The following is a 26,112-nucleotide window of genomic DNA, read 5'->3' on the forward strand; positions in this document are numbered from 1 at the left end:
TCAGTGTGTCTAAATTTGGTTAGATATTTGCAGATTATCCACATCTGCAAATACGGTACACAGAGGTGGAACATATGGCTTTTATCATGCTTTCTTATTCAGTAAACTAAACGCAGGAAAACCCTGTATCAAATGCAGTATATCAAGTCATGCCCAGAATCAAAGTAAAAATAATGGATCACAAGTGAAAATTACAGTGCCGTCATTAAAGTATTTGTTCATTTCTCACTGTCCATAACACAGCACTAGCAAGCTTTCTGAACAGTGCTGCTGGACTAGAGCTTTTATACGAAACCAGGAATAAGACTGCTTGCTATGCGCACATTCTGCAAATGTTAATCCACCCGAGTATGCCTGTAGATCCCATTTCGTACACTCAACGAGGGACTTAAAACCTAAAAAGTGGTTAAATGCCTTCCCAAGGACCTTGAAACTAAAATTTTCTCCAAGATGACACCTGCAAAAGTATCTTTCTTATCACCCCTGCTAAGGAACACTTGGAAAGGTACGGCGGAAGCAGCAGTCGATCAAAGAGGCTGCGGGAAAACTGCGCAACAGCCTAGGGGTGAGGACCGAAACTTCCCCTCCACTCCGCCTTTCCCAGGGACTCGGTACTGGGGGCCGGGCCGGGCGTCTCCTGCGTGCCGGCAACAGTTGCCAGGAGCAGCTGGCCGAGTACCGGCACTCTGCCCAACCAGTGGGCTCTTCTCCGTCGTCCCCTCCTTCCCTCCCCGAAGGCCGAGGACAGCGACGTCCTCCTCCCTCTTCTCCTCCTCTTTGGTGCCTTCAGCCAGGAGGCGGGAGTGACCCGCGGCAGCTGACCCAGCACAGGCACTGCCTCTCCCACAGCCCTCAGAACACACGATGGGCCCAGAGGCGGGTTTGCAGCACAGCAGCGACGACGCAGGCGACTCTCAACTGCCTCCCTGACCGTCGACACCACTGCCAAACACCCGAAAAGCCATCGCCACCAACGGCAGAAGACTCTAGAGGCCCCCCAAAACACCTTCGCGATCGACTCAAGCTACGTCAACAACTATGGCAGGCGAGGGGTGGCGGGCGGAGCCGGAATGGGAAGGATGGGGGCTGTACGTCACGCCCAGGGCTCCGCTACGGGAGGGGAGGCCCCGGCTCGCCCCTCAAAATGGCGGCGGCAGTGACGCGCCTGCGTATGGAACTCTTACGCCGTCGCGCCACGGCCGGCGGGAAGTGAGGTTCTCAGAAGAGCCGCCCGAAGTGTACGGCGACTTCGAGCCCCGGGCATCCAAAGAAAAGGCCCCGGTGGGAAGACAAATTCCGCTAAAAGAGTTCCGGCCCGATTCGGCGAAAGAGGAAGTGAGAGAACGCTCCTATTATCTTCGGTCTCGGCAGCGGAGGCAGCCGCGACTCCAGGAAGCCGAGGAGATGAAGACGCGAAGAGCTACTCGCTCCCAGCAGCAGCAGCAGCAGCAGCAGCAGCAGCAGCACTCACAGTCGCCTCCGCTGCAGCCGTCTCCGGTTACGACCCGGAGAGGATTACGGGACTCCCATTCAGCCGAAGGTGAGGCCGACGGAGGTAAGAGTCTCAGCCCCGAGCCAGGGAGGGAGTGCGGCGAGCGTGCGCGCGCAGAGGGTGTGTGCGCCTCGGCCGGGCGTGTGCCTTTCTGGACCTCACCCCCTCGGGGCTTCTCCGCCCGAATGGGCGTGCGACCCCACGCCCGGTCCGCCCAGACCGCTGGCGGGAAAGCGGCAGGGGCGGGGGCACTGGAAGGGAAGGCAGTCGTGCGGAGCGACCTGAGCAGAGCTGGGGAGCCGCGTGCATCCTTGGCCATCAATTTAGGGGTGTCAGGATTGCCTCTTTTCTGCAGGCTTGCACGTTGGGACGGCGAGTTAGGCGGCAGGCGGGACACTGAATCACTCCGGGCTCGGTTTCATATCGGCTCTCTTTGTCCTGCGGATGTTTCTACCAAAGCCACTTCCATTTCCTCCTTTAACTCTCAGAGGCCAGAAGTCCCTAGCTGAGAATTTTGGTTCTCATCTAACCTTCCAGTCTTTTTCCATCACTACCCAGGTGGGGAGAGAGGGAGGGAAATTTTGTGAGTGGCCGTTTTGAGGACAAGTGTAGTTGATGAATTGATTTGAGACCCCACCCAAATACTTACACCGAAACGGGGTAAGGCAGTTATCCTGAACTTGAAGCTTCCCAGTGTCTGATAAACTTGAGCTGATCGCTCTTTCTAGAGTGTGATGGTCTCTGGCAAAAATTCGCATGTTGGGGACCGTCAATGGTTAAGTAGTAGCCAGACAAAGCAAGACTCTAAATTAGTTTTCGTCTGAATGGGCCGCAAGGATACTGACAAGGTGATTGTATAGTTTTAGGAAAGTCACAGATGAATCAACTCCCTTAATCCATCCTCTCCCACCCTGCCCCCTCTCCCCCATCTAACACTGAGTCACAGGTGAAGTTTCCTGTTGGCTCCCCGTAGGGCACCTATGAGGTAAAATCAGGGGATTTGAATCATAATGGGATTACATAGTTAGTGATAGACTTTTGATGGATATGATGAAGAGGAGGTGGATTTTCAGTTTAGAGCAGAGTAATAGGCTGCACATTTACCGGCTAAATAACACATTGTGAAGTGCTGACACATTGGAAGATGTGTTGATTTTGGAAACTATGTTAAAGATAATGTAAATTAGTATTGGGAGTAGCAATTCAAGACAGTTTAACCCATATATATGTTAGTTTTATCTCTCTTTTAAGATTGTCAACTTCTGAAGACAAAGACCCTACATATATATTTATATATTTGAAGGACCACGTTATACTTCCGTGCTTATGTTCATTCTGTATCTCCAATATCTGGAAGAATGCTTTAGAAGGCAAAAAAAATATATGTTAAATTGTATTGACTCCCACACAGGCTGGTGCAGTTGTATAAGCTAATTTTTTTAACACATAAAGGATATACTTCTATTTTAGTAAATCTATAAGGATCTACACGTTTTTCATTATTCTGCTTTAGCTCATCTTTTAAATTTTCTAAAGTAATGTATTTTTGTTGCAAAGCATCATTGGTGAATAGTTTATTTTTGTATTGTCTTAAAGAGTAGTTCTGGCTAGTTAAATTCCTAAGTTTTGGTATACCTAATAACACATTTCTAAAGGGATGAATTACTTGCATTTCTGTGTATATATTGCTGTTAATATGCATAATCTCTACTCAGTTCACATATTCTGAATTTTAGAATTCTCATATCTATTCTTTAGAGGATGAACCATCTTCACAAACTGTTTTAAGCCCAACCGTCTCAAAGAAAACTATCAGGAGAACACAAGAGACTCCAGGTAAAAAGAGTGAGTTTGTTGTTTTCCTTACGTGCCTGCTTTTTTTATGTATAGATTATAGCCTGGTCTATCAAGGGTCACAGATCATACCTCATTCAGGGTTTCAGTGAATCTTCTTTAAAGGTTGTTTATTGAATTAAGCAATAGTAGCATGTGTCAAGAAAAGACAGAGCACATACTTGAGTACCTACTAAGTACCATATGCTTTGTGTATGTTAATTCATTCACATAACTATGCAGGATAGATGTACCCATTTTTTGGTGAGAAAACTGGAGCTTAGAGTAGCTAACTTTTCTCTAAGATTACTTGCTATGTAACTGAGCCAAATTCAGACCCAGGTTTGTCTTCTCCAAAGCCCTTTCATTTGCCCCAAGTACCTCACTGTCACTGTCCCGTGTGATAGTTACTACTCAGTAAAGCTTGTTAAGTGTTGAATGAATGAATATGTCACACTACTTTCCATTTGAAACGGATTAAGGGCTTCCCTGGTGGCGCAGTGGTTAAGAATCCTCCTGCCAATGCAGGGACACGTGCCGTGTCCCTGGTCCGGGAAGATCCCACATGCCGTGGAGCAGCTAAGCCCGTGCGCCACAACTACTGGGCCTGCGCTCTAGAGCCCGCGAGCCACAACTACTGAAGCCCGCGCACTTAGAGCCAGTGCGCCACAACAAGAGAAGCCACCGCAATGAGAAGCCCGTGCACCGCAATAGAGAGTAGCCCAGCACGACGCAACTAGAGAAAGCCCACGCGCAGCAACGAAGACCCAATGCAGCCAAAAATAAATAAAATAAAATGGATTAAATGGTCTGCATTGTAAAATCATGACACAATATGGTCGATCTCAGTTTGATAATATATTTCATCAAATCTAAGATCTCATCAGTTGTAAGATATACTGTCATTGTTTTATGTACCACCTAGGAGGAAGAAATGCTGCCAATTACACTGTAATATGCCTTAGATTTTATGATACATCCCACTTTCAGAGATGTTAAAGTGTAAAAATATTTGCATCTTAGTATCAATGTAACATGGCAATAGGCTACATTTGATAGTCTACTTAATGTTTTAAAACCTGTTTAAACTGTTTTGAAAAGCAAGGGAAAGGATTAAGTTGTCATTAATGCATAACATCCTTTGGTTTTTAGTTCCATTTATTTTCAGTTTGCATTTTTTGATATTAGGAAAGTCCACAGCAATAAATGATTGTAGCTATTGAAACTGATCATCTCTGGCTTTTTATTTTTAAACCCAAATCCTGACTTCTTTCCTTACCCATTGCTTCTAATAAGATTATTCCTTATAATTTAAACTGTTCTGGTCTCAGTTTTGAATGAATAAATATCTGGTTCAAGTTTAGTTCCAGATAACACACCCTTTATGCTTAATTCCTTGAATAGCCTATGGTACTGTGTTAAGATTATAAACTACCTTAGAAAAATGCTTTGAGTGATAGGTGCTATAAACAGATTTTCCAGGACTTTTTTTTTTTTTTTTAAGATTTATTTATTTATTTTTGGCTGCGTTGGGTCTTGATTGCTGTGCGTGGGCTTTCTCTAGTTGCAGTGAGCAGGGGCTACCCTTCATTGCAGTGTGTTGGCTTCTTATTGCGGTGGCTTCTCTTGTTGTGGAGCACAGGCTCTAGGCACACAGGCTTCAGTAGTTGTGGCACGCGGGCTCAGTAGTTGTGGCTTGCGGGCCCTGGAGCACAGGCTCAGTAGTTGTGGCACACGGGCTTAGTTGCTCTGTGGCATGTGGGATCTTCTAGGACCAGGGCTCGAACCCGTGTCCCCTGCATTGGCAGGCAGATTCTTAACCACTCCGCCACCAGGGAAGTCCTTCTAGGCCATGTGGAAAAACCATATTCTTGAAATTTTATTTACAGGAGATTTAATTTCATGGCCCTTATACCGGGAGAAACAAAAATTTCTCATTTTTAAAATCTACAGTAAATTTATAAAAATTATGGAGTTAAGTAAATTGATGTAATGAAGACTGTTGAGCACCAGCCTATAGACCATTATAAAACGATTATACAATAGAATGTCTCGTACAGTCTTTTGGAGTTCATGTTAGGCCTGTATTTAAGGACTGCTGTTGAGGTACATGGCTGCATAATGTTGTGGAAAGAGCAGTGGACCTTGGTTGAATTAGCTACTCACCTTGAACCTCAGGCCTTTATTTGTATGACTTACCCAGCCTAACTCACAAGGCCACTGCAAAAATGATATAGTACTTGCCAAGTCAGTTTGTACACAGTAAAACATACAGATATAAGGTGGGGTTTTTTTTCCTCACAGCACTTTACAGGAGATGTGAAGTTCATAAAATTTTGCTTAAGCATTTCTTTTTTCTCAAGAAGCTCATGCTATAGTTGGTAATGGAAAAGACAAAACATTTCCCAGTATAGATGATAGATCGATGGAACTCATGCATAGATTACCTGGAATATATCAATATCATACTGTGCTACAATATAACTAGAAATAAGGATATGTGCATCTTTGGGAGACTTGAGATACTGGGGGTTCTCTTACTCTAAAAGGTGCTTTTAAAAATTATACTACATCTAGCACTTGGCATGCTCCTGTATCATTCCTCTTAATAAAAGGAGAAAGAGTTTAGGGAAGTCATTAAATGAATGGTTATAAAGTCCTTGTAGCAGAGGAATTATTTAAACAGGAGTCAACTTTGATGGAAAACTGCTTTAAGTGCAAGTTTAAGGATAGCCCTTCCTTGTTTGAGGGAATGTAAATTGGTGCAGTCACTATGGAAAACAGTTTGGAGGTTCCTTAAAAAAACTAAAAATACAGTTGCCGTATGATCCTGCAATCCCACTCCTGGGCATATATCCAGAGAAAACTCTAATTTGAAAAGATACATGCACCCATATGTTCATAGCAGCAATATTTACAGTAGCTAAGACATGGAAGCAACCTAAATGTCCATCAACAGCTGAATGGATAAAGAAAGTGGTATGTGTATATGTATATGTGTACACACACACACACACACACAATGGAATGCTACTCAGCCATTAAAATGAATGAAATAATGCCATTTGCAGCAACATGGAAGGACCTGGAGATTATCATACTAAGTGAAGTAAGCCAGAAAGAGAAAGACAAATATTATATGGTATCACTTATATGTGGAATCTAAAATATGATACAAATGAACTTATTTACAAAAAAGAAACAGATTCACAGACTTAGAAAACAAATTTATGGTTACCAAAGGGGCAAGGGGGATGGAGGAAGGATAAATTAGGAGTTTGGGATTGGCAGATAATGAACTATTATATATAAAATAGATAAACAACAAAGTCCTACTGTATAGCACAGGGAAATATATTCAGTATCCTATAAGAAACCATAATGGAAAAGAATATGAAAAAGAATATATATATATATAACTGAATCACTTTGCTATACAGCAGAAACTTAATACAACATTGTAAATTGACTACACGTCAATTAAAAAAGAAAAAGATAGTCCCTTCCTTCTTCTTGTAGAATCACAGACTTTCAGTTTAGCTTTGGTGTTCAGAATTGTGCCATAACTGTATATGGGGCCCGTGGTGTGGTCTGAGAGAACTTTATCCGAAAGTGTCCTTGAAAATAATGACCTAAAGCAAGGGGCCACTTTCTAAGACAACCTAGTAAAGACAACTACATCATTTGTCATCCTGTTTTTGAAGTCGTGAAAAAATGTTGATTGGGGCTTCCCTGGTGGCGCAGTGATTAAGAATCCGCCTGCCAATGCAGGAGACATAGGTTCGAGCCCTGGTCTGGGAAGATCCCACATGCCGCGGAGCAACTAAGCCCGTGAGCCACAACTACTGAGCCTGCGCGTCTGGAGCCTGTGCTCCGCAACAAGAGAGGCCGCGATAGTGAGAGGCCCGCGCACCGCGATGAAGAGTGGCCCCCGCTCGCTGCAACTAGAGAAAGCCCTCGCACAGAAATGAAGACCCAACACAGCCAAAAATAAATAAATAAATAAAATTAAAAAAAAAAATGTTGATTGTATTAGTTTAGAATAGGGATATGGTTTAAACTCTGCTAAATATTTGAAGTTTCAGAATTGCATTATTTTCACATTGAAATAGCCATTAGGTTGTTCAGTCAGTTCAGTCCACATGTACCTGTATAACTTCTTCTATGGCCAGGTTCATTCCTTTCATGAAACTAATTTCATAATCTAAAAATACAGTAGGAAAATTTCATTTACTTTTCCTAAAGTTAAATATTTTTAACAGTTATGGTTTCTAGCTAAATAATTATAGTTAAATATTTTTAATACCTTCTATTTTGTCATGAACATTTGATTCTTTGGCTGCTGTAGTTACATTCATTCTCCAGATATTATTGAGCACCTACTTTATACCAGTCCCCTTGCTAGAGCCTGGGGGTGCAATGGTGAGCAAAAGCAGCAGACAAAGGAAGGAGATTGCTACTAAAGAAGGGTACTTCTGGGGCTTCCCCGGTGGCGCAGTGGTTGAGAATCTGCCTGCCAATGCAGGGGATACGGGTTCGAGCCTTGGTCTGGGAAGATCCCATATGCCGCGGAGCAACTAGGCCCGTGAGCCACAACTACTGAGCCTGCGCATCTGGAGCGTCTGGTCCGCAACAAGAGGGGCCGTGACAGTGAGAGGCCTACGCACCGCGATGTAGAGTGGCCCCCACTTGCCGCAACTAGAGGAAGCCCTCGCCTTTAAAAAAAGAAAAAGAAAAAAAAAAAGAAGGATACTTCTTATTTTATTCTCTAATACCTCTCTGGGCTACTCTGTCTCCTTCAAGTATCTTACATAGGGCTATATATATGGTAGAGCATATGAGAAAAGCTTAAATGAAAAGATGGGGACTGAAATAGTAATTGATGTCTATAGAGTAAGTTAAGTTTTAGGTTTTAATTAAACCTGAAAAAGATGGGAATACAGAGAAGAAAAAGAGAAAGGTAGTTGTAATAATAAGAGTAACAGACATGTACAAGATTTCTTTTTAAAGCTACTTATATAAGTTCTAAATACCTGATATGTGAAATTCTAACAACTGATAATATTTCATAGAATCTTAGAACTGGACGATTTAGGGAAGTCATCTACTCAGAGTTTCTATCAGTGTAGGTGTTCCTCTGTTAACATGTATCTGCATTGTTGATCACCTGCAGTGATGTGGAAATCACTCCCTCACTCTCCATTCTGTTTTGGAGACAACACTAATAATTTGGTGGTTTTTCGTTTTACTATTGAACTAAAAGCTACTTTGCTGTAACTTTCTCTTGATCTTAGTTCTGTGTTTTTGAGCTACACAAAGTCAATTTAATTGTTTCTCTACATCTCTGTCTTGAAGATGTACAAAATCATGCTCAGTAAGTATTTTTAGAACAAATGAATGGGTGTCCCTTCAAGATTTCTCTTCTCGATACTGTAAAGGGGAAATTGGGTTAAGTCAGTTTTGTGAAAACAAACATAGGCAGCCAGTGTAATGGCAGGGGTCAGGGATAGCTGGTTCAGAATGTGGTTTTTGCACTTCTCATACAGAGCCAAACATACTGCTTTCTTATAGAAACAAATGAAACAAAGCATAATATAACCCAAATTTAGATGTAGATTGCATTTTATTTTATGTTGTGTGAGGCTGTTTGAGGAAACACACCTTGGATTTCTAGGCTAACATTAATATTTTATTTAATGGGATTGACTTCCTCATTAACCCTATGCCATTGAACCATAGACAGTCTGAAACCTGGCTAACATTAACATTGTTTTAAAAATTGGAGTTTGCATTTCCTGAACACACACAAGGTTAAATAATTGGAGGGAGTATATTAAGTCTCAGGAAGTTAACCCTCAAATTAAAATATGACATAAATAATCCACAATTAGGGTATGCCACAAATGGGGTAGATAATTGAGTTGGTACTATGGTACAGATTTTGGTTCTTAATTGAGAAATTTAGAAGAGTGTTATTTGATATTCCTTTCTTGTTATACAAATATGGTCTGGTGAGAAAAACTGCAAAATTTTCCATCAAGTCCATAAATTTTTTATAGCAGGAAACTTTTCTCTAGTTCACTATTGTATTCCCATACTTAGCAAAATGGAGAGCTCAGAAAAAACTTGGCTGACTAAATAGATTGTATAATAAATCTAATATGTTTGACATTTTATATATTTTTTTTAATGTTTTCTCTTCCTGTATTAGTGGTGAGTAAAGATCCTGTAATCAGCCTGTGTAGACCCCCTCTAAGAAGCTCAAGATTTGGTAAGAGACTGTTTTGTCTGTTGGTTCAACTTTCTTATATTTGTAAATAGGGTACTACATGTATTCATATGGTTCAAAATTCAAAAGTTTATATAAATATACAGTGAAAAGTCTCCCTACCCCTTCTGACCTTTGCCCACCCAGTTTCCTCATCAGAGGCAACTGATGTTGTCAGTTTCTTAGGTATTTTTCCAGAGATATTTTATGGAGATATAGAGAAATTCATATATAAATGATATTTTCCTCTCTTTTTTTTTACCCAATTTTTAGCCCAATAAATACTCCTTTCTGTAGTGTCTTATTGTTTGTTTATTTTTACTTAAAATATATTGAGACATCTTTCCATATAAGTGTATAAAGGACTTCCTCATTCTTTTTAAGAGGTTGTTTCTTATATGTTGCTATGATTTTTTTGTTAGCAAAATGGTTTTAAATTAGGGTCAGGGACTTTTTATTCTTCCCAGTATAATGCTAATAAAAAATTCAAGACTGAGGCTTTGTGGCTCAGGGCTATAAACTTTCCCTGCCTTAATTACATTTCTTTTTGACTAAAACCTTAAAAGAGTATTGCCCTTAAATTGATTTCATGGCTATGAAAGAAAGCTAGTAATGCCATTCCAAGAGGTCTACTTCTACTTAATTTTTAGAGTTTACAGACCCATAAGGGTGCTTTATCATGGGAACTAAAAAGGAAGCTTATTTATCTTCACATGAGGTTTCTACTCCTCAATCATTCCCTTTAAAAGAGAATTCGGTTGATTTTTTTTTTTTTGATAGATGGCTGTCCTTTTAAGTATTATAAATGATAAAAATCTGTTAAGGTTTTGATGATGAACCTGTGGTAAAGAACCATATGATGCATTTCCTTTTCAGCTCTAATCATTTTCTTGCTATCTCTCTTGCAGATTCGTCATATAAAACAAATGGAAATACTAAAATTAGTGAATTAGGTTTGTTTATCTCTAATTCTTGTAGGTTCTCTTTGAGGTGTCTAATTATCAGTAGAATACAGGAGTACATTCATTTGGTCACTGGCTTGAGACTATTACTTTGTTCATTATCTCAGCTTGAGGGGCAGTGTCCTTATGACCATAAACTTTCTTAATCACCTGGGTTTTTATTCTCTCTAAAATTATGTCTTTTGTTATATTATTGTTTAAATTCATGTAAGAAAATATAAGAACATATATTTTAGTTTTTACTAGCAGTCAAGTTCACACTATCGGGAGAAAAGGATATCAGTTTACCAATTAAGGTTTTTTCTTGATTTAGAAAGTGAATTTGAGCTTTTTCAAGGTAAGTTCAGCGTTCTTTGCCATGTTTGTTGAAGTGGTTTGTATTCTTTTCAGTGTTTGCCTTGGTGTAAGACATGAACTACCAAGATCTGCGGCTTTAAGTGAATTTACATTAATTGTGGTTGGACTTAGGTTACAATTCTTTTCTAAATTTGGAGATGAGTCAAAAGGAGGGAAGCTTCATTTTTCTTTATAAATAGTTGCAACTTGTTTTAAATTTCTTTCACTTAAGCTCAGGCTAATTTATTTTAGAGACTTCAGCATTTATAGTGTCTGGGTACTGAAAATGATCCTTGTAGTATGCAACTTATCATGTGTACTTTCACCCACCAGTTTCTCAAATGCTCTATTTAAAAACTTTAAAAAAAATTTTTTTAAGTCACAGAATCTTAATTAGAAGAGAACTTGGAGCTGAAATAATCTAGCACTTTTATGTTCTTTGTATGCTAGATTTAGAAATCATTTCTATAAGTACTTTATAATAAAAACTAACTTTAAAAAAGTGCTTTCCAGCTTAAATGGAATTTCTGTGAGATCAATATAGGGAATGACACCCTCTTTTTTTTTTTTTTTTAATAGTAATGCTAGTACATCTTGGAGTATATAAAATGGCTATTCATGGAGCTTGAGCACTAGTGATAATTCCAAACTATTCTTTATTCTCTTTCTTGCTTTCCCACTCTGTTCTCCAAAACATGATTGGCATTGAACAGTCTTAAAAGGTACCTTTCTTGAAGGTATCTATAGCAGGTGTCCACAAACTACAGCCTCTGAGTAAAATCTGACCTGCAATCTTGTTTTTGTACAACCTGTGAGCTAAGAAAAGATTTTTACATTTTATACTCACATACACACGTGTGTGTGTGTGTGTGTGTATGTATGACAGAGACTACATGTGGCTAGAGAAGCCTAAAATATTTACTATTTGGCCCTTGATGGAGAAAGTTTGCCAACCCCTGATTTTATCAGTGGCAGAAATAAACACAACATATCACCCAAATTAGCATTTGTTTGTTCTAAGTAAATTCAGAGAGTTCCATACTTGTCTGGACATAGATTTATTGTAACATTCCACACTAGGTTTTCCTGACAACACAAAAAGACAGGAGACACAGCGACTCTCCTGTATTCTATCTAGTCTTCTCTTTGAGAAGGTATGATAGTCTCACTTCTGAATCTTCATGTCTTTGTCCCCAGACACAACACAAGCGAAGTTTATATTTCCTTGAGTACCCTTCACTACTCACACGAACACAGTCCATAAGTCTCTAGGAATAGGAAAATCTATAGTAGAAATATACCTGGGACTTTGTGTTTTTCTTAAAAACGATGACCAGGAAAAAGGAAGTGAACAGAAAGTGATACAGTTAGTGGATGGTCTCCACCCACCAGAGGAAGTGGTTGTAAGTGGTCTACTTTAACAGCAGACATAAAGACCTAGGACTTCTGAAAGTACCTTTTCCTAATTGGTTGAAGTTGTTAGAAAAGTGACACCTCCTTGATAGCACATTTAATTATTGCCATTTGTCTAAAAGTCACAGCTTTTATAATTTAATAACTTTTTTTGATTAAGGGTATTATTGCTCCAAATGGGATTTTAATTTCTTAAAGTTTCTGCATGAGTGTAGGGAAGAGTAATACCTTTTTTAAAAAAAATTTTTTTAAATGCTCTAACCTTCCACATGTAGCAGCCAAGAGGTTTAAAATAAAGGAAGCTGAATGACAAAAGAGGGAAATGAAATTAAAAGCTATGTAGTCATAGATACTGCTGATTCACCATGAGATTGTATTTGAATATTTATCTGTACATTCTCTGCAGCTTGGGTTAAAAAAATGAAAATTGTTTTAAGTTTTAAAATAGTGGTATATATATATATATATATATATGGTAGCCTAGAGAAGTTCCCTACTCTGGAAGAGGTCAGGAAGGTTTCATGGAGATGGCATTTGAACTGAATTTTGAAGGATGAATAGCAGGCAAAATGGGGAAGGAGAATTACAAATATCGCCAATACTTGTAATTGTTTTGTAATAGAATGTCACTCTTTTACATTTAGAGTTCAGGCAATATGAGAAACTCCTTTACATTAGAGGCAACACTCACATTAACTGTGGCTCTTTGAGATATTTTATGTTAAATAATTTTCAGAATGACATTCTAAATCGGTAGACTTGGGTTTCTAGAGTTTCATTTTCTAGAGTGAGAAACATGTTTAAAAATGTATATACAGTCAAGACGAAAGCCTATTACAATGATGATTACTTATTAAATGTACAAGACTTATTATTATTTAAGCTGTCTAATTCATAAAATATTACTGGATTGTAAGGCACAAAATAATACCGTTTTTTGTTCTTAGTGATGTTATCAAGATAGCCTAGCTTGACAAGTTACTGTTTATGTCTTGTATAGTGCTGATAAATATTTACTGTTAGGAACATGGAATTCTAAAGAAAGGATTTTTAGACACAGATTAAAAGTCTTTAAAGTGTTCAAAAATAAATACTTCAAATATAACAATAACATATTAGAAGTATTAAAAGTAAATGGGGATGTTCTTAATGGGGACCGACCCATTCACCTTCTTGCATGGATTTTGAGTTTTTAGGTTAATACGGGTCTTGACGTGACCACCATGTAAGCAAGACGACTAACCCAACTAGTGGGCAGCTGAGTTCTCTTGGTCCTTTGTTACCTACCTCCACCTCTTACATTTAGACAGTTAAATTTGCTCTTGAGTTAAAATATTACATTATAGGTGGCTCCAAACTGAGCATAGAACTGGGTCTGGGGTTGGTTGGGGGAATAGATTGTCTAACTTACAATTCCACGTAAATTATTACAACTTGATTTAAAGAAGAAAAAAAAAAAAAAAAAGTAAATGGGGAACTCCATTATATAAGCTGGTTAAAAAATAATTCTTAAATCCTCCCCCATGCTAATTAGAACACTAACATAAACAGAAAAAAAGGAGATTGAATTTTAGGCAACCTGGTATATGAAGGACTGATTATTAGTTAATTGGCTCTAGACAAATTCACCTGGAACTTCAAAAGTATTATGGAAATAAATTGTATCAGGATGAAAAAGGGAAAGATTACTGTATAATTTATTTTTTCTGATAGTTGGGTGAATGAATATAAACGTTCAACATACTTTTCTTTCCATTAACGCAGATTCAAACATCAGTTCAGCCTTAAAGAAAGTTTGCTACACCAAATAATTTTTAAACTATATAAAACATAATGCCCTAATATAAATGTAACTTTAGCCAAGCTGCTGTATTACATGACTTACACTTAGGTGTTGTTGGAACCTCTCATTTTAGGAGGAATTCACTTCTCAGCCTTTTCCCATCATTCATTCACTTATTCAAAAAATTATTGAGGAGGGGACTTCCCTGGTGGTGGTGCAATTGTTAAGACTCTGCTTGCCAGTGCAGGGGACATGGGTTCAAGCCCTGGTCCGGGAAGATCCCACATGCTGCGGAGCAACTAAGCCCATGTGCCGCAACTACTGAGCCTGTAGTGCTGCAACTACTGAAGCCCATGCACCTACAGCCCATGCTCCGCAACAAGAGAAGCCACCACGATGAGAAGCCTGTGCACTGCAACGAAGAGTAGCCCCCGCTCGCTGCAACTAGAGAAAGCCTGCACTCAGCAACGAAGACCCAATGCAGCCATAAATAAATAAATAAATAAAATTATTGAGGAAGACTTTTTGGTTCCACACGTAAGGAGCTTGGAAGTCACCACTTCAGCCTAATAACAAGTCAAAAACTGACAACTGAAAAATCAACAACTCTTAGATCCATAAGAGAGGAGATGACACAGGTAAAACCACTGACCCCAGGATTGGAGAAACAGACAAACATAGGAAGTCGTGGCTTATCTTAGAGCCAAGATTCACAAGCAGAAGCCTCTGCAGGAGGTAGTGCTGGGTAAGAAAATCTGAGCTGCAGTTGATGAATTGTTGGAGGCTCAGCGTGGGCAAATCTGAAGAGTTAAAAATTCCAGGAGGACCCAGTCAAAGGTGGGCCCCTACTATATTGTGAAATTTACCTCCAGAAGCTCAGCCAGGCTCCCATAATGAATATCAGCAAAAAATCCTCTCGTACTTCTGCAAGTAGAGGGAGAAAGGAAACATTTTGAAATATGCCAGGGCATTCTGTTCTTCTTAACAAGGCAAGCCCTCAGGGAAATCTAGTTAACTGGAACCTAACCTACTCTATTATTATCAAAACCTGACTGACCTGAAGGAAGGGAAATACCCAACACCAGACCACTCTGAACATCCTGTCGCACCTAAAGGGGAAGGGAAAAAAGGTGAGGAACTGTTTTGAAGTTCACGGTCCAGAGGCATAAGCTTAACTAAAAACAGAGACCTAGAGCTATAGAATACTTCCCCTTCCCCAACACCTGACCACCACCTTACTAAAGATCTATTTACAGCAGTTCTTTTTACCCAGTACAGCATGTCCAGCTATCAAGAAAAAATTACAAAACATGCCAAAATGCAAAAAACACAATTTGAAAAGATACAGTAACATCAACCAGACATGGCAGGGATGTTAGAATTATCAGACCAGGAATTTAAAACAACTATGACTAATATGCTAAGGACTCTAATGGATAAAGTAGACAGCATGCAAGAGCAGAAAAACAATGTCAGCCGAGAGATAGAAATCCTAAGAAAGAATCAAAAAGAAATGCTACAGATAAAAAAGCACTGTAACAGAAATGAAGAATGCTTTTGATGGGCTTATTGGACTGGACATGGCTAAGGAAAGAATCTCTACAGGATATATCAACAGAATCCTCAAAGAAATGATAATTATGGGGCATGATGTGTTAGTAAGTGCTATGATGATAATCATATTGCAATATATAAATATATCAAATCAACACATTGTACACCTTTCCCATAACACAATGTTAAGTATCAGTTATATATCAATTAAAAAAAATAGAATCCTTGAAACCAAAACTCAAAGAGAACAATGACTGAATAATACAGAATATCCTAGACTGTGCGAAAGCTACAAAAGGTGTAATAATGTATGCATAATGTGAATAATAGAAGGAGAAGAAAGGAACAGAAGAAATGTTTGAAATAATAATGACTGAGAATTTCCCAAATTAATGTCAAACACTAAATTCAGATCCAGGAAGCTCACAAACACCAAGCAGGATTAATGCCAAAAAATAAAAATACACTTAGGCATATCCTTTTTAAACCACAGAGTGTCAAAAATAAAGAAAAAAATCCCAAAAGAAGTCAGAGGAAGACAACACATGACCTGTAAAGGAATAAAGGTCAGAATTACATCTAACATCTCCTCAGAAATCATGCAAGCAAGAAGAGATTGGAGTGAAAGATTTAAAGTGTTCAAAGAGGGCTTCCCTGGTGGCACAGTGGTTGAGGGTCTGCCTGCCAATGCAGGGGACACGGGTTCGAGCCCTGGTCTGGGAGGATCCCACATGCTGCGGAGCAACTAGGCCCGTGAGCCACAACTACTGAGCCTGCGCGCCTGGAGCCTGTGCTCCACAACGATAGAGGCCCGCGCTACGCGATGAAGAGTGGCCCCCGCTTGCCGCAACTAGAGAGAGCCCTTGCACAGAAACGACCCATCACAGCCAAAAATAAATAAATAAATAATTTTAAAAAAATAAAGTTTCCAAAGAAAAAAACCCCACCAACCTGGAATACTGTACCTTGCAAAACTATCCTTCAAAGGTGAAGCCTCTACCCAAGCTAACTAAGAAAAAAAGAAAAGGAAAGAAGAAAAAAAAAAAGGAAAAAAAAGTAGGACACAAATTACTGATGTCAGGAATAAAAGAGGGGACACTATAGATCCCATGGAAATTAAAAGGATAACACAGGAATTTTATGAACAACTCTGTGCCAGAGATTTGATAACCTAGATGAAATGAACTGATTCCTCGAAAGACATAATCTGCTAAAACTCACTCAGGAAGAAATAGATGATCCAAATAGATCTATATCTCTTAAGTAAATTGAATCAATAATTAATAACCTTCCAAAACAGAAAGCACCAGGCCCAGATGAGTTTCCTAGTGAATTCTATCAAACATTTAAGGAAGAAATTATACCAATTCGCTACAATCTCTTGGAGTATAGAAGCAGAGGAATTACTTCCTAACTCATTCTGTGAGGCCAGCATTATGCTAATACCAAAACTAGACGAAAACATCCTGAGAAAAAACTATAGACCAATGTCAGAAACACAGCAGAGTGAAGCATCTACCTTTGTCTCTCCCCTTCACTCTATGACCAGTGAAACATCCACAACTTAACAAAGGTGCCTCTGCCCAAAACAACAGGATGCTGGAGAATTCCACATATCTGTACATCGAAAGCTGGGTGAATTTTAACACTTAGTGGAAGTGGAACTGAGGGAACAGTGGAGATGGGACCTGCAATTTGAGTCCCTTGATGGGACAGCAGAGCCCACAGCTTCAGAGAACCCAGTAACTGCAAGAAAGACTACATGCATGACTTGAGTCAACTGAGTGCACCAGCACCCATGGCCACAAGTAACTGGAGGGTAGCAGCAGTGGGGCCTAGGACCCCATCACAACAGCTGCTGAGGTGCCCACATCCACAGCCCCCTCCACCTCCTATTCACAGTGGCATGGCCTGCAAACCTTACAACAGACAAGGTAGAGTTGCCTGCATGACTCCAGCTCCCTCTTCCCCCTCCATCCTCTCCCCTTCCCCCGATGGTGGAACCTGTGTCTCGGGATCCCAGACGCAGGGAAAGGAAAGAGCTCACCATCTTGGTGACGACAGCAACTCTAGCAGAAGCAAGGAGCTACAACCCTGGTGGCACAAAAAGGTACAACAAAGGCACAGAGCCACACCTCTTACAGAGAAAGTGGAGTCTAGAAAGTGCCATTCAGATGTACTAACCAGTGGCAGCTCAGGTAAGAAAAACTAAAAACTTATGTGATAGTGCCACTGACTGGAAAACAAAGGAATCTAACTCCTAACCTGTCGTTTAATATTCAGTGCGCTGACAGAGGAACAATTCATCATCAAACAACATGAAGAACCACAGTAACACTATACCACAAAAAGAAAATGACAGTTCTCCAGAAACAAAACTTAAAGTCATGAAATATTGTAATCTGACTGATAGAGAATTCAAAATAGCTATCCTAAAGGTACACAAGGAGATACAATAAAACTCAAGCAGTTTAATGAGCTCAGCAATAAAATTAATGAACAGAAGGAATACCTTACCAAAGACATTGAAATTCTAAAAGACAGACAAATTCTGGAGCTGAGGAACACAATAAATAAGATGAAGAATTTATTAGAAAGTATTGGAAATAGAGCAGGCCACATGGAAGAGAGAGATAGTGACCTCTAAATAGAAATCTAGAAATGATACAAGTAGAAGAGGAAAGAGAAATAAGATGTTTTAAAAACGAGGAAATCCTATGAGAGAAGTCCAACTCTTTTAGGAAGGGCAACGTTAGTATAATGGGTATCCCAGAAGGAGAAGGGAACAGAGAGGTTATTTAAAGAAATAATAGCTGAGAATTTCCCAAACCTAGGGAAGGAGCTGCATATACAAGCCCATGAAGCTAAGAGAACACCTAATTACCTCTGCAAAAAGACCTCCTCCAAGACATAATATTAAAATTGTCAAAATTCAATAACAGTATTCTAAAGGCAGCCAGGGAAAAAATAATGGTGACCTACATACAAAGGAACCCCCCATTAGGCTATCAGTGGATTTCTCAGCAGAAACTCTACAGGCCAGGAGTAGAATGACATTCTCAAAATACTGAAAGATAAGAACTGTCACACAAGAATATCCAGCAAAGTTAACATTCACATATGAAGGAGAAAAAGACTTTCCCAGACGAAAGCTGAAAGAGTTCATCAACACTAAACCTGCCTTGCAAGCTCTATTGAAAGGAGCTCTTCAACCAGAAACAAAGTGGCCAAAATATACAAAACTTTGAGCAAGGTGATAAATAGAACTAGAAAATTGCAACGGTCTATCAATTTTTTTAAACCCTCTATCATCACATAAAGGTTAAAGGGAGAAAAAAAGCAGAATAATATAACTATTTCACCTTGATAACAAACTCACAACATGAAAAGGAATAACTTAAGACAACAAAAACATAAAAGGGGAAACTTGTATAGGTAAATAAAGATATCAGTAGAAAAAGGACTATTTTAACTAAGATGTTTTATACAAACCTCAGGGTAAACAGAACATTAACATAGAGCAGAGACACACAACATAACGAGAGAAACCTGAGAAAAATATCTTAGAAAACCACCCAACCAAAATGGCAGGGGACTTCCCTGGTGGTCCAGTGGTTAAGACTTGACCTTCCAACTCAGGGGTTGCGGGTCCAATCCCTGGCTGGGGAGCTAAGATCCACGTGCGTCATGGCCAAAAAACCAAAACATGAAACAGAAGCAATATTGTAACAAATTCAGTAAAGACTTGAAAAAAATGGTCCACATCAAAATAAATAAATAAATAAAAATTGCCAGACAGAAGCACTAGGAGAAACAAGGTATAGATCAACCAGGAAAAAAAAAGATATGATGGCAGTACTACGTCCTTATCTATCAATAATAACCCTAAATATAAATGGATTGCACTCACCAATCAAAAGACACAGAGTGGCTGGATGGATTGAAAAACAACTATATGTTTCCTCTAGAAGACATAGCTCTAAAGACAAACATAGGCTAAAAGTAAAGGGATGGAAGATGTTACATCAAGCAAATAACAGCCAAAAGAAAGCTGGTATAGCCATACTCATATCAGAAAAAGTAGACTTCAAACCAAAAAAGGTAACAGGAGACAAAAATGAATAGTATATAATAATAAAGGAGACAATTTATCAAGAAGACATAACAGTGACAATTTATCAAGAAGACGTAACAGTGATAACATAACAGACAGATCTTTCAGACAGAAATTCAACAAGGAAACACTGGCCTTAAATGAAACATTAGACCAGATGGAGTTGATAGATTTTTAAAGAACGTTCCATCCAAACACAGCAGAATATACATTCTTCTCAAGTGAACGTGGAGCTTTCTCAAGGATAGACGATATGTTGGGACACAAAACAAGTTTCCGTAAATTTAAGAAGATTGAAGTCACATGCCATCTTCTCTTACCACAATGGAATGAAACTAGAAATCAACTACAAGAAGAAAACTAGAAAAATTAAAAATATATGGAAACTGAACAACTATTGGGTCAATGAAGAAATAGAAGGAGAAATAAAAATTACTTGAAAACAAATGTAAATGAAAATACAATATACCAAAATCTATGGGATGGAGTAAAAGAGGGAAGGGTTTTTTTTTTAATTTTTGTTTTTAATTATTTTTATTGGAATATAGTTGATTTACAATGTTGTGTTAGATTCAGGTTTACAGCAAAGTGAATCTGTTATACCTATATCCACTTTTTTTTAAGATTCTTTTCCCATATAGATCATTACAGAGTACATCCATGTCTTTTTTTTTTTTAATTAATTTTTATTGGAGTATGGTTGCTTTACAAGGAGGGAAGTTTATATCAATAAGGTCTACCTCAAGAAACAGGAAAAGTCTCAAACAATCTAATCTTACACCTAAAGAAACTAGAAAAAGAAGAACAAACGAATCCCAAAGTTAGTATAATTAAGGAAAAAGTAAAGATAAGAGCAGAAATAAATAAGAAACTAAAAAGACAGTAGAAAAGATCAATGAAACTAAGAACTGGTTCTTTGGAAAGATAAACAAAATTGACAAACTGTTAGCTAGACTCACTAAGGAAAAAAGCAACAAGGCTCTGATAAATAAAATTAGAAACAAAAGAGGAAAAAAACCAGATACCACAGAAATACAAAGGATTTTAAGAGAGTATTATTAACAGCTATACACCAACAAATTGCACAGCGTAGAAGAAATGGACAAAATCTTAGAATCATACAACCTTCCAAGACTGAATCAGGAAGAAATAGAAAATCTGAATAGACTGATCACTTGTACAGAGATTGAAACAATAATCAAAGAACTCCCCCAAAACAAAAGTCCAGGACCACATGGCTTCACAGGCGAATTCTACCAAACATTCAATGAAGATTTAATACCTATCCTTCTCAAACTGTTCCATAAAACTGAAAAGAGGGCTTCCCTGGTGGTGCAGTGGTTGAGAATCCGCCTGCCAATGCAGGGGACACGGGTTTGAGCCTGGTCTGGGAAGATCCCACATGCCGCGGAGCAACCGGGCCCGTGAGCCACAACTACTGAGCCTGAGTGTCCGGAGCCTGTGCTCACAGAGGCCGCGATAGTGAGAGGCCCGCGCACCGCGATGAAGGGTGGCCCCCGCTCGCCACAACTAGAGAAAGCCCTCGCACAGAAATGAAGACCCAACACAGCCAAAAATAAATAAATAAATAAATAAATTTTTTTTAAAAAACTGAAAAGAAGGGAATACTTCCTAACTCACTTTAACACATTATTGACCAGAGACGCCACAGGCGTTAGTTTCTGCAGCAATCCCCTGGTCAATAATGTGTTAAGAGGCCAATGTCACCGTGATACCAAAACCAGAGGTTGATAACAACAACAAAAAATTACAATCCAGTATCTCTGATGAACATAGATGCAAAAATCCTGAACAAAATATTAGCAACCTGAATTCAACAATATATCGAAAAGATTCTACACCATGATCAAGTGGGATTTATTCCATTCAAGGATGGTTCAACATTATAAAATCAATCATCGTGATACACCACCTTAATAAAATGAAGGATAAAAGCCATAAGATCATCTCAGTAGATGCAGAAAAAGCATTTAACAAGATTCAATACTGATTTATGATAAAAATTCTAAAGTTGGTATAGTAGGGGCATACCTCAACATAATAAAAGCCATATATGATAAACCCACAACTAACATGATACTCCATGGTGAAAAATTGAAAGCTATCCCTCTAAGATCAGGAATAAAACAAGGATGTGCACTCTTACCACTCCTATTCAACATAGTATTGGAAGTCCTAGCCAGAGCAATTAGATAAGAAAAAAGAAATAAAAGGTGTCCAAATTGGGAAGGAAGAAGTAGAAATAATAAATGAATACAGTAAAGTTGCAGGATATAAAATCAATATATAAAAATCTGGGGATTTCCCTGGTGATGCAGTGGTTAAGAATCTGCCTGCCAATGCAGGGGACACGGGTTTGAGCCCTGGTCCAAGAGCATCCCACATGCTTCAGAGCAACTAAGGAAACAACGTGCATAGCACGGGGAGATCAGCTCGGTGCTTTGTGACTACCTAGGTGGGTGGGATAGGGAGGGTGGGAGGGAGACGCAAGAGGGAGTAGATATGGAGATATTTGTTTATGTAGAGCTGATTCACTTTGTTATAAAGCAGAAACTAACACACCATTGTAAAGCAATCATACTCCAATAAGAATGTTAAAAAAAAAAAGGAAAGAAAGAAAGCAATGTCATTTACAATTACAACAAAAATAATAAAATACCTGGAAGTAAATTTAATCATGGAGGTAAAAGGCATGTACGGTGAAAAATATAAGACACTGTTGAATTGAAGAAGACACAAATAAATGGCAAGATATTCTATGCTCATGGACTGGGAGAATTAACATCGTCAAAATGTACTTATTACCTAAAGCAAACTACAGATTCAGTGCAATCCCTATCAAAATCCAAAAACATTTTTCACAGAAAAGAACAAAAAATTTTAAAACTTATATAGAACCACAAAAATCCCCTAGTAGACAAAGCAGTCCTGAGAAAAAAGAACAAAGCTGGAGGTATCACGCTCCCTGATTCCAAACTATACTACAAAGACATAGAAACAGCATGGTTGCTATGGCAGGAAAACATATATAGATCAATGGAACACAATTGAGAACCCAGAAATAAGCCCACACACATATGGATAATTAATTTATGACAAAGGAGCAATGAACATACAATGGAAAAAGGATAGTCTCTTCAATTAATGGTATTGGGAAAACTGGACAGCCAAATGCAGAAAAATGAAACTAGACCAAACCATACACAAAAACTAACTCAAAATGGACTAAATATTTGAATATAAGATGAAACTACACTTCTAGAAGAAGCAGAGACAATATGCTCTGTGACATCAGTCTTCGCAGTATCTTCCTAGATACGTCTCCTCATGCAGGGGAAACACACGCAAAATTTAACAAGTGAGATTATATCGAGCTAAAAAGCTTCTTCAGCAAAGGAAACCATCAATAGAATGAAAAGACAACATACTGAATGGGAGAAAGTATTTGCAAATGACATATCAAATATGAGGTTAATATCCAAAATATATGAAGAACACATACAACTCAAAAACAAAAAAAACCCAAACAACCTGATTAAAAATTGGGCATAGGAGCTGAATAGACATTTTTCCTAAGAAGACATGCAGATGGCTAACTGGCACGTGAAAAAATGTTCAACATCACTGATTATTAGGGAAATGCAAATCAAAATCACAGTGAGAGATCACCTCACATCTGTTAAAATTCTCAAAAAGGCAAGAAATAACAAGTGTTGACAAGGATATGGAGAAAAGGGACACCCTCATACATTGTTGGTAGGAATGTAAGTTGGTACAGTCACTATGGAAGACTATTTAGAGAATCCTCAAAAAATTGAGAATAGAACTACCATATGATCCAGCTATCCTACTTCTGGACATTTATCCAAAGAATATGAAGATACTAATCTGAAGAGATATCTGCACCACCACCCACCCCTATAATCATCACAGCATTATTTACAATAGCCAAGGTACGGAAACAACCCAAGTGCCCATCAACAGATGAATGGATAAAGAAGATGTGGTATATGTATACAATGGAATACTACCCAGTCATAAAAAAAGATGAAATTTTGCTATTTGTGACAGTGTGGATGGATCTTGAGGGCATTATGCTAAGTGAGCTAAGTCAGACAGAGGAAGACATACATATGATTTCATTCATATGGGGAATGTAAAAAAACTAATAAACATTTAAAAATAAATGAACATACCAAACAAAAACAAACATGTAGATAGAACAAAGTAGTGGTTATCTGAGGGGAAGGGGCAGTGGGGAAGGGGAAGTGGGTAGAGGGGATCAACTGCATGGTGATGGATGGAAAATAAGGTTTTTTTAATAAATTTATTTGTTTATTATCTATGTTTGGCTGCATTGGGTCTTCGTTGCTGCACACGAGCTTTCTCTAGTTGCAGCAAGTGGGGGCTCCTCTTCGTTGTGGTGCATGGGCTTCAGTAGTTGTGGCACACAGGCTCAGTAGTTGTGGCTTGCAGGCTCTAGAGCACAGGCTCAGTAGTTGTGGCACACGGGCTTAGTTGCTCTGCTGCATGTGGTATCTTCCCGGAGCAGGGATCGAACCCATGTCCCCTGCATTGGCAGGTGGATTCTTAACCACTGTGCCACCAGGGAAGTCCCAGAAAATAAGTCTGTGGTTGTGAGCACATTGTAGGGTATATAGAAGTAGAAATAAAATGCTGTACACATGAAACTTACAGATCAATGTTACTTAAGTTTTTTAAAAAATGTTTAAAAAATATTTCTCATGGACACAGATGCAAAAACCTTCAACAAAATGTTAGTAAATCAAATTTTTAAAAGTATGAAAAGAATTAATACATTACAACCAAATAGGATTTATCTCAGGCGTGCAAGGCTGGTTTAACATTTGAAAATCAATTCATATAATCCAACACAACAGACTAAGGAAAAATCATATGATCATATCAATAGATGCAGAAAACAACATTTGATAGAGTCCAACGCCCATCCATGATAAAAATCCTCAGTTAGGAATAGAGATAAACTTTGTCAACTTGATAAAGACTATCTACAGAAACTACAGCTAACATGTGTAATAATGGTAAGAAACTGGAAGCTTTTGTACTAACATCAGGTACAAGGCAAGGATGTCCTTGCTCACACGTTTTCAATATTGTGCTGGAAGTTCTAGCTAATGCAATAAGACAAAGGAAATAAAAGGTATACAGATTGGGAAGGAAGAAATACAACTGTCTTTATTCACAGATGACATGATTGTCTATGTAGAAAATCCAAGAGAATGGACAAAAAACCTTCTGGAACTTATGCAGTTATGCAAAGTTGTAGGATACAAGGTTAATGTACAAAAGTCAAGCACTGTCTTATATACCAGTAGTGAACAAGAGATACTTGAAAATAAAAACACAATATAATTACCATTAGCATACCCCAACATGTAATACTTAGATATAAATCTAACAAAATATGTACAAGATCTACATGAAAAAAACTACAAAACTTTGATGAATGAAATCAAAGAACTGCTAAATAAATGGGGAGATATTCCATGTTTATGGATAGGAGGACTCAATATTGTCAAGGTGTCATTTCTTCCCAACTTAATCTGTAGATTCAATGCAACACCAATCAAAATCCCAGCAAGTTAATTCATGGATATCAACAAATTAGTCCTAAAGTTTGTATGGAGAAACAAAAGACCCAGAATAGCTAACACAATATTGGAAGAATAAAGTAGGACAGTACTCAGCCTCAAGCTAAACTAAACCTAAAGCTACAGTAATTGAGACAATGTGGTATTGTCAAAAGAGTAGACAAGTAGATCGTTGGAATAGAATAAAGAGCCTGTAAATAGACCCACATATAGTTAACTGATCTTTGACAAAGGAGCAAAGGCAGTACAATGGAACAGAGTCTTTTCAACCAATGGTACTGGGACAACTGGACAGCCACATGCAAAAAAAAAAAAAAAAAATCTGAACACAGACCTCAACACCTTTCACAAAAATTAACTCAAAATAGATCACAGACCTAAATATAAACACAAAACTATAAAACTCCTAGAAGGTTACATAGGAGAAAAATCTAGATGACCTTGGGTAAGGTGATGCCTTTTTAGGTATAAACCAAAGGCATTATCCATGAAAGAAATAACTGATAAGCTGAACTTTGTTAGAATTATAACTTCTGCTCAGCAAAAGACAATGTCAAGGGAATGAGAAGGCAAGCCACAGATTGCGAGCAAATATTTGCAAATGACATATTTGAGAAAGGACTGTTATCCAAAATATACAAAGAACCTTTAAAACTCAACAATAAGAAAACAACTTGATTTAAAAATGGGTTGAAGTCCGTAA

The 26,112-nt window shown here is 38.5% G+C and overlaps 1 protein-coding gene across 8 annotated transcripts in view; it reads left to right on the top strand.

Moving 5' to 3' along the window:
• The first annotated feature begins 901 nt into the window (after positions 1–901).
• The window catches only part of TOR1AIP1 (torsin 1A interacting protein 1), a 53,434-nt gene continuing 28,223 nt past the window's right edge, over positions 902–26,112 (top strand). For 3 of the 8 annotated variants that reach the window (XM_057528234.1, XM_057528262.1, XM_057528244.1), the window contains exons 1-3: positions 902–1,555; positions 3,251–3,337; positions 9,537–9,596. In XM_057528234.1, coding sequence (XP_057384217.1) covers positions 1,039–1,555; positions 3,251–3,337; positions 9,537–9,596 — 664 coding nt within the window. In that variant the 5' untranslated portion in view covers positions 902–1,038. The remainder of the gene's footprint in view (positions 1,556–3,250; positions 3,338–9,536; positions 9,597–26,112) is intronic. The other 5 variants (XM_007188199.3, XM_007188204.3, XM_007188201.3 and 2 more) reach the window with 3 other exon arrangements.

Source organism: Balaenoptera acutorostrata, chromosome 1 (genome assembly GCF_949987535.1).
Source record: "Balaenoptera acutorostrata chromosome 1, mBalAcu1.1, whole genome shotgun sequence".
NCBI lineage: Eukaryota > Metazoa > Chordata > Mammalia > Artiodactyla > Balaenopteridae > Balaenoptera > Balaenoptera acutorostrata.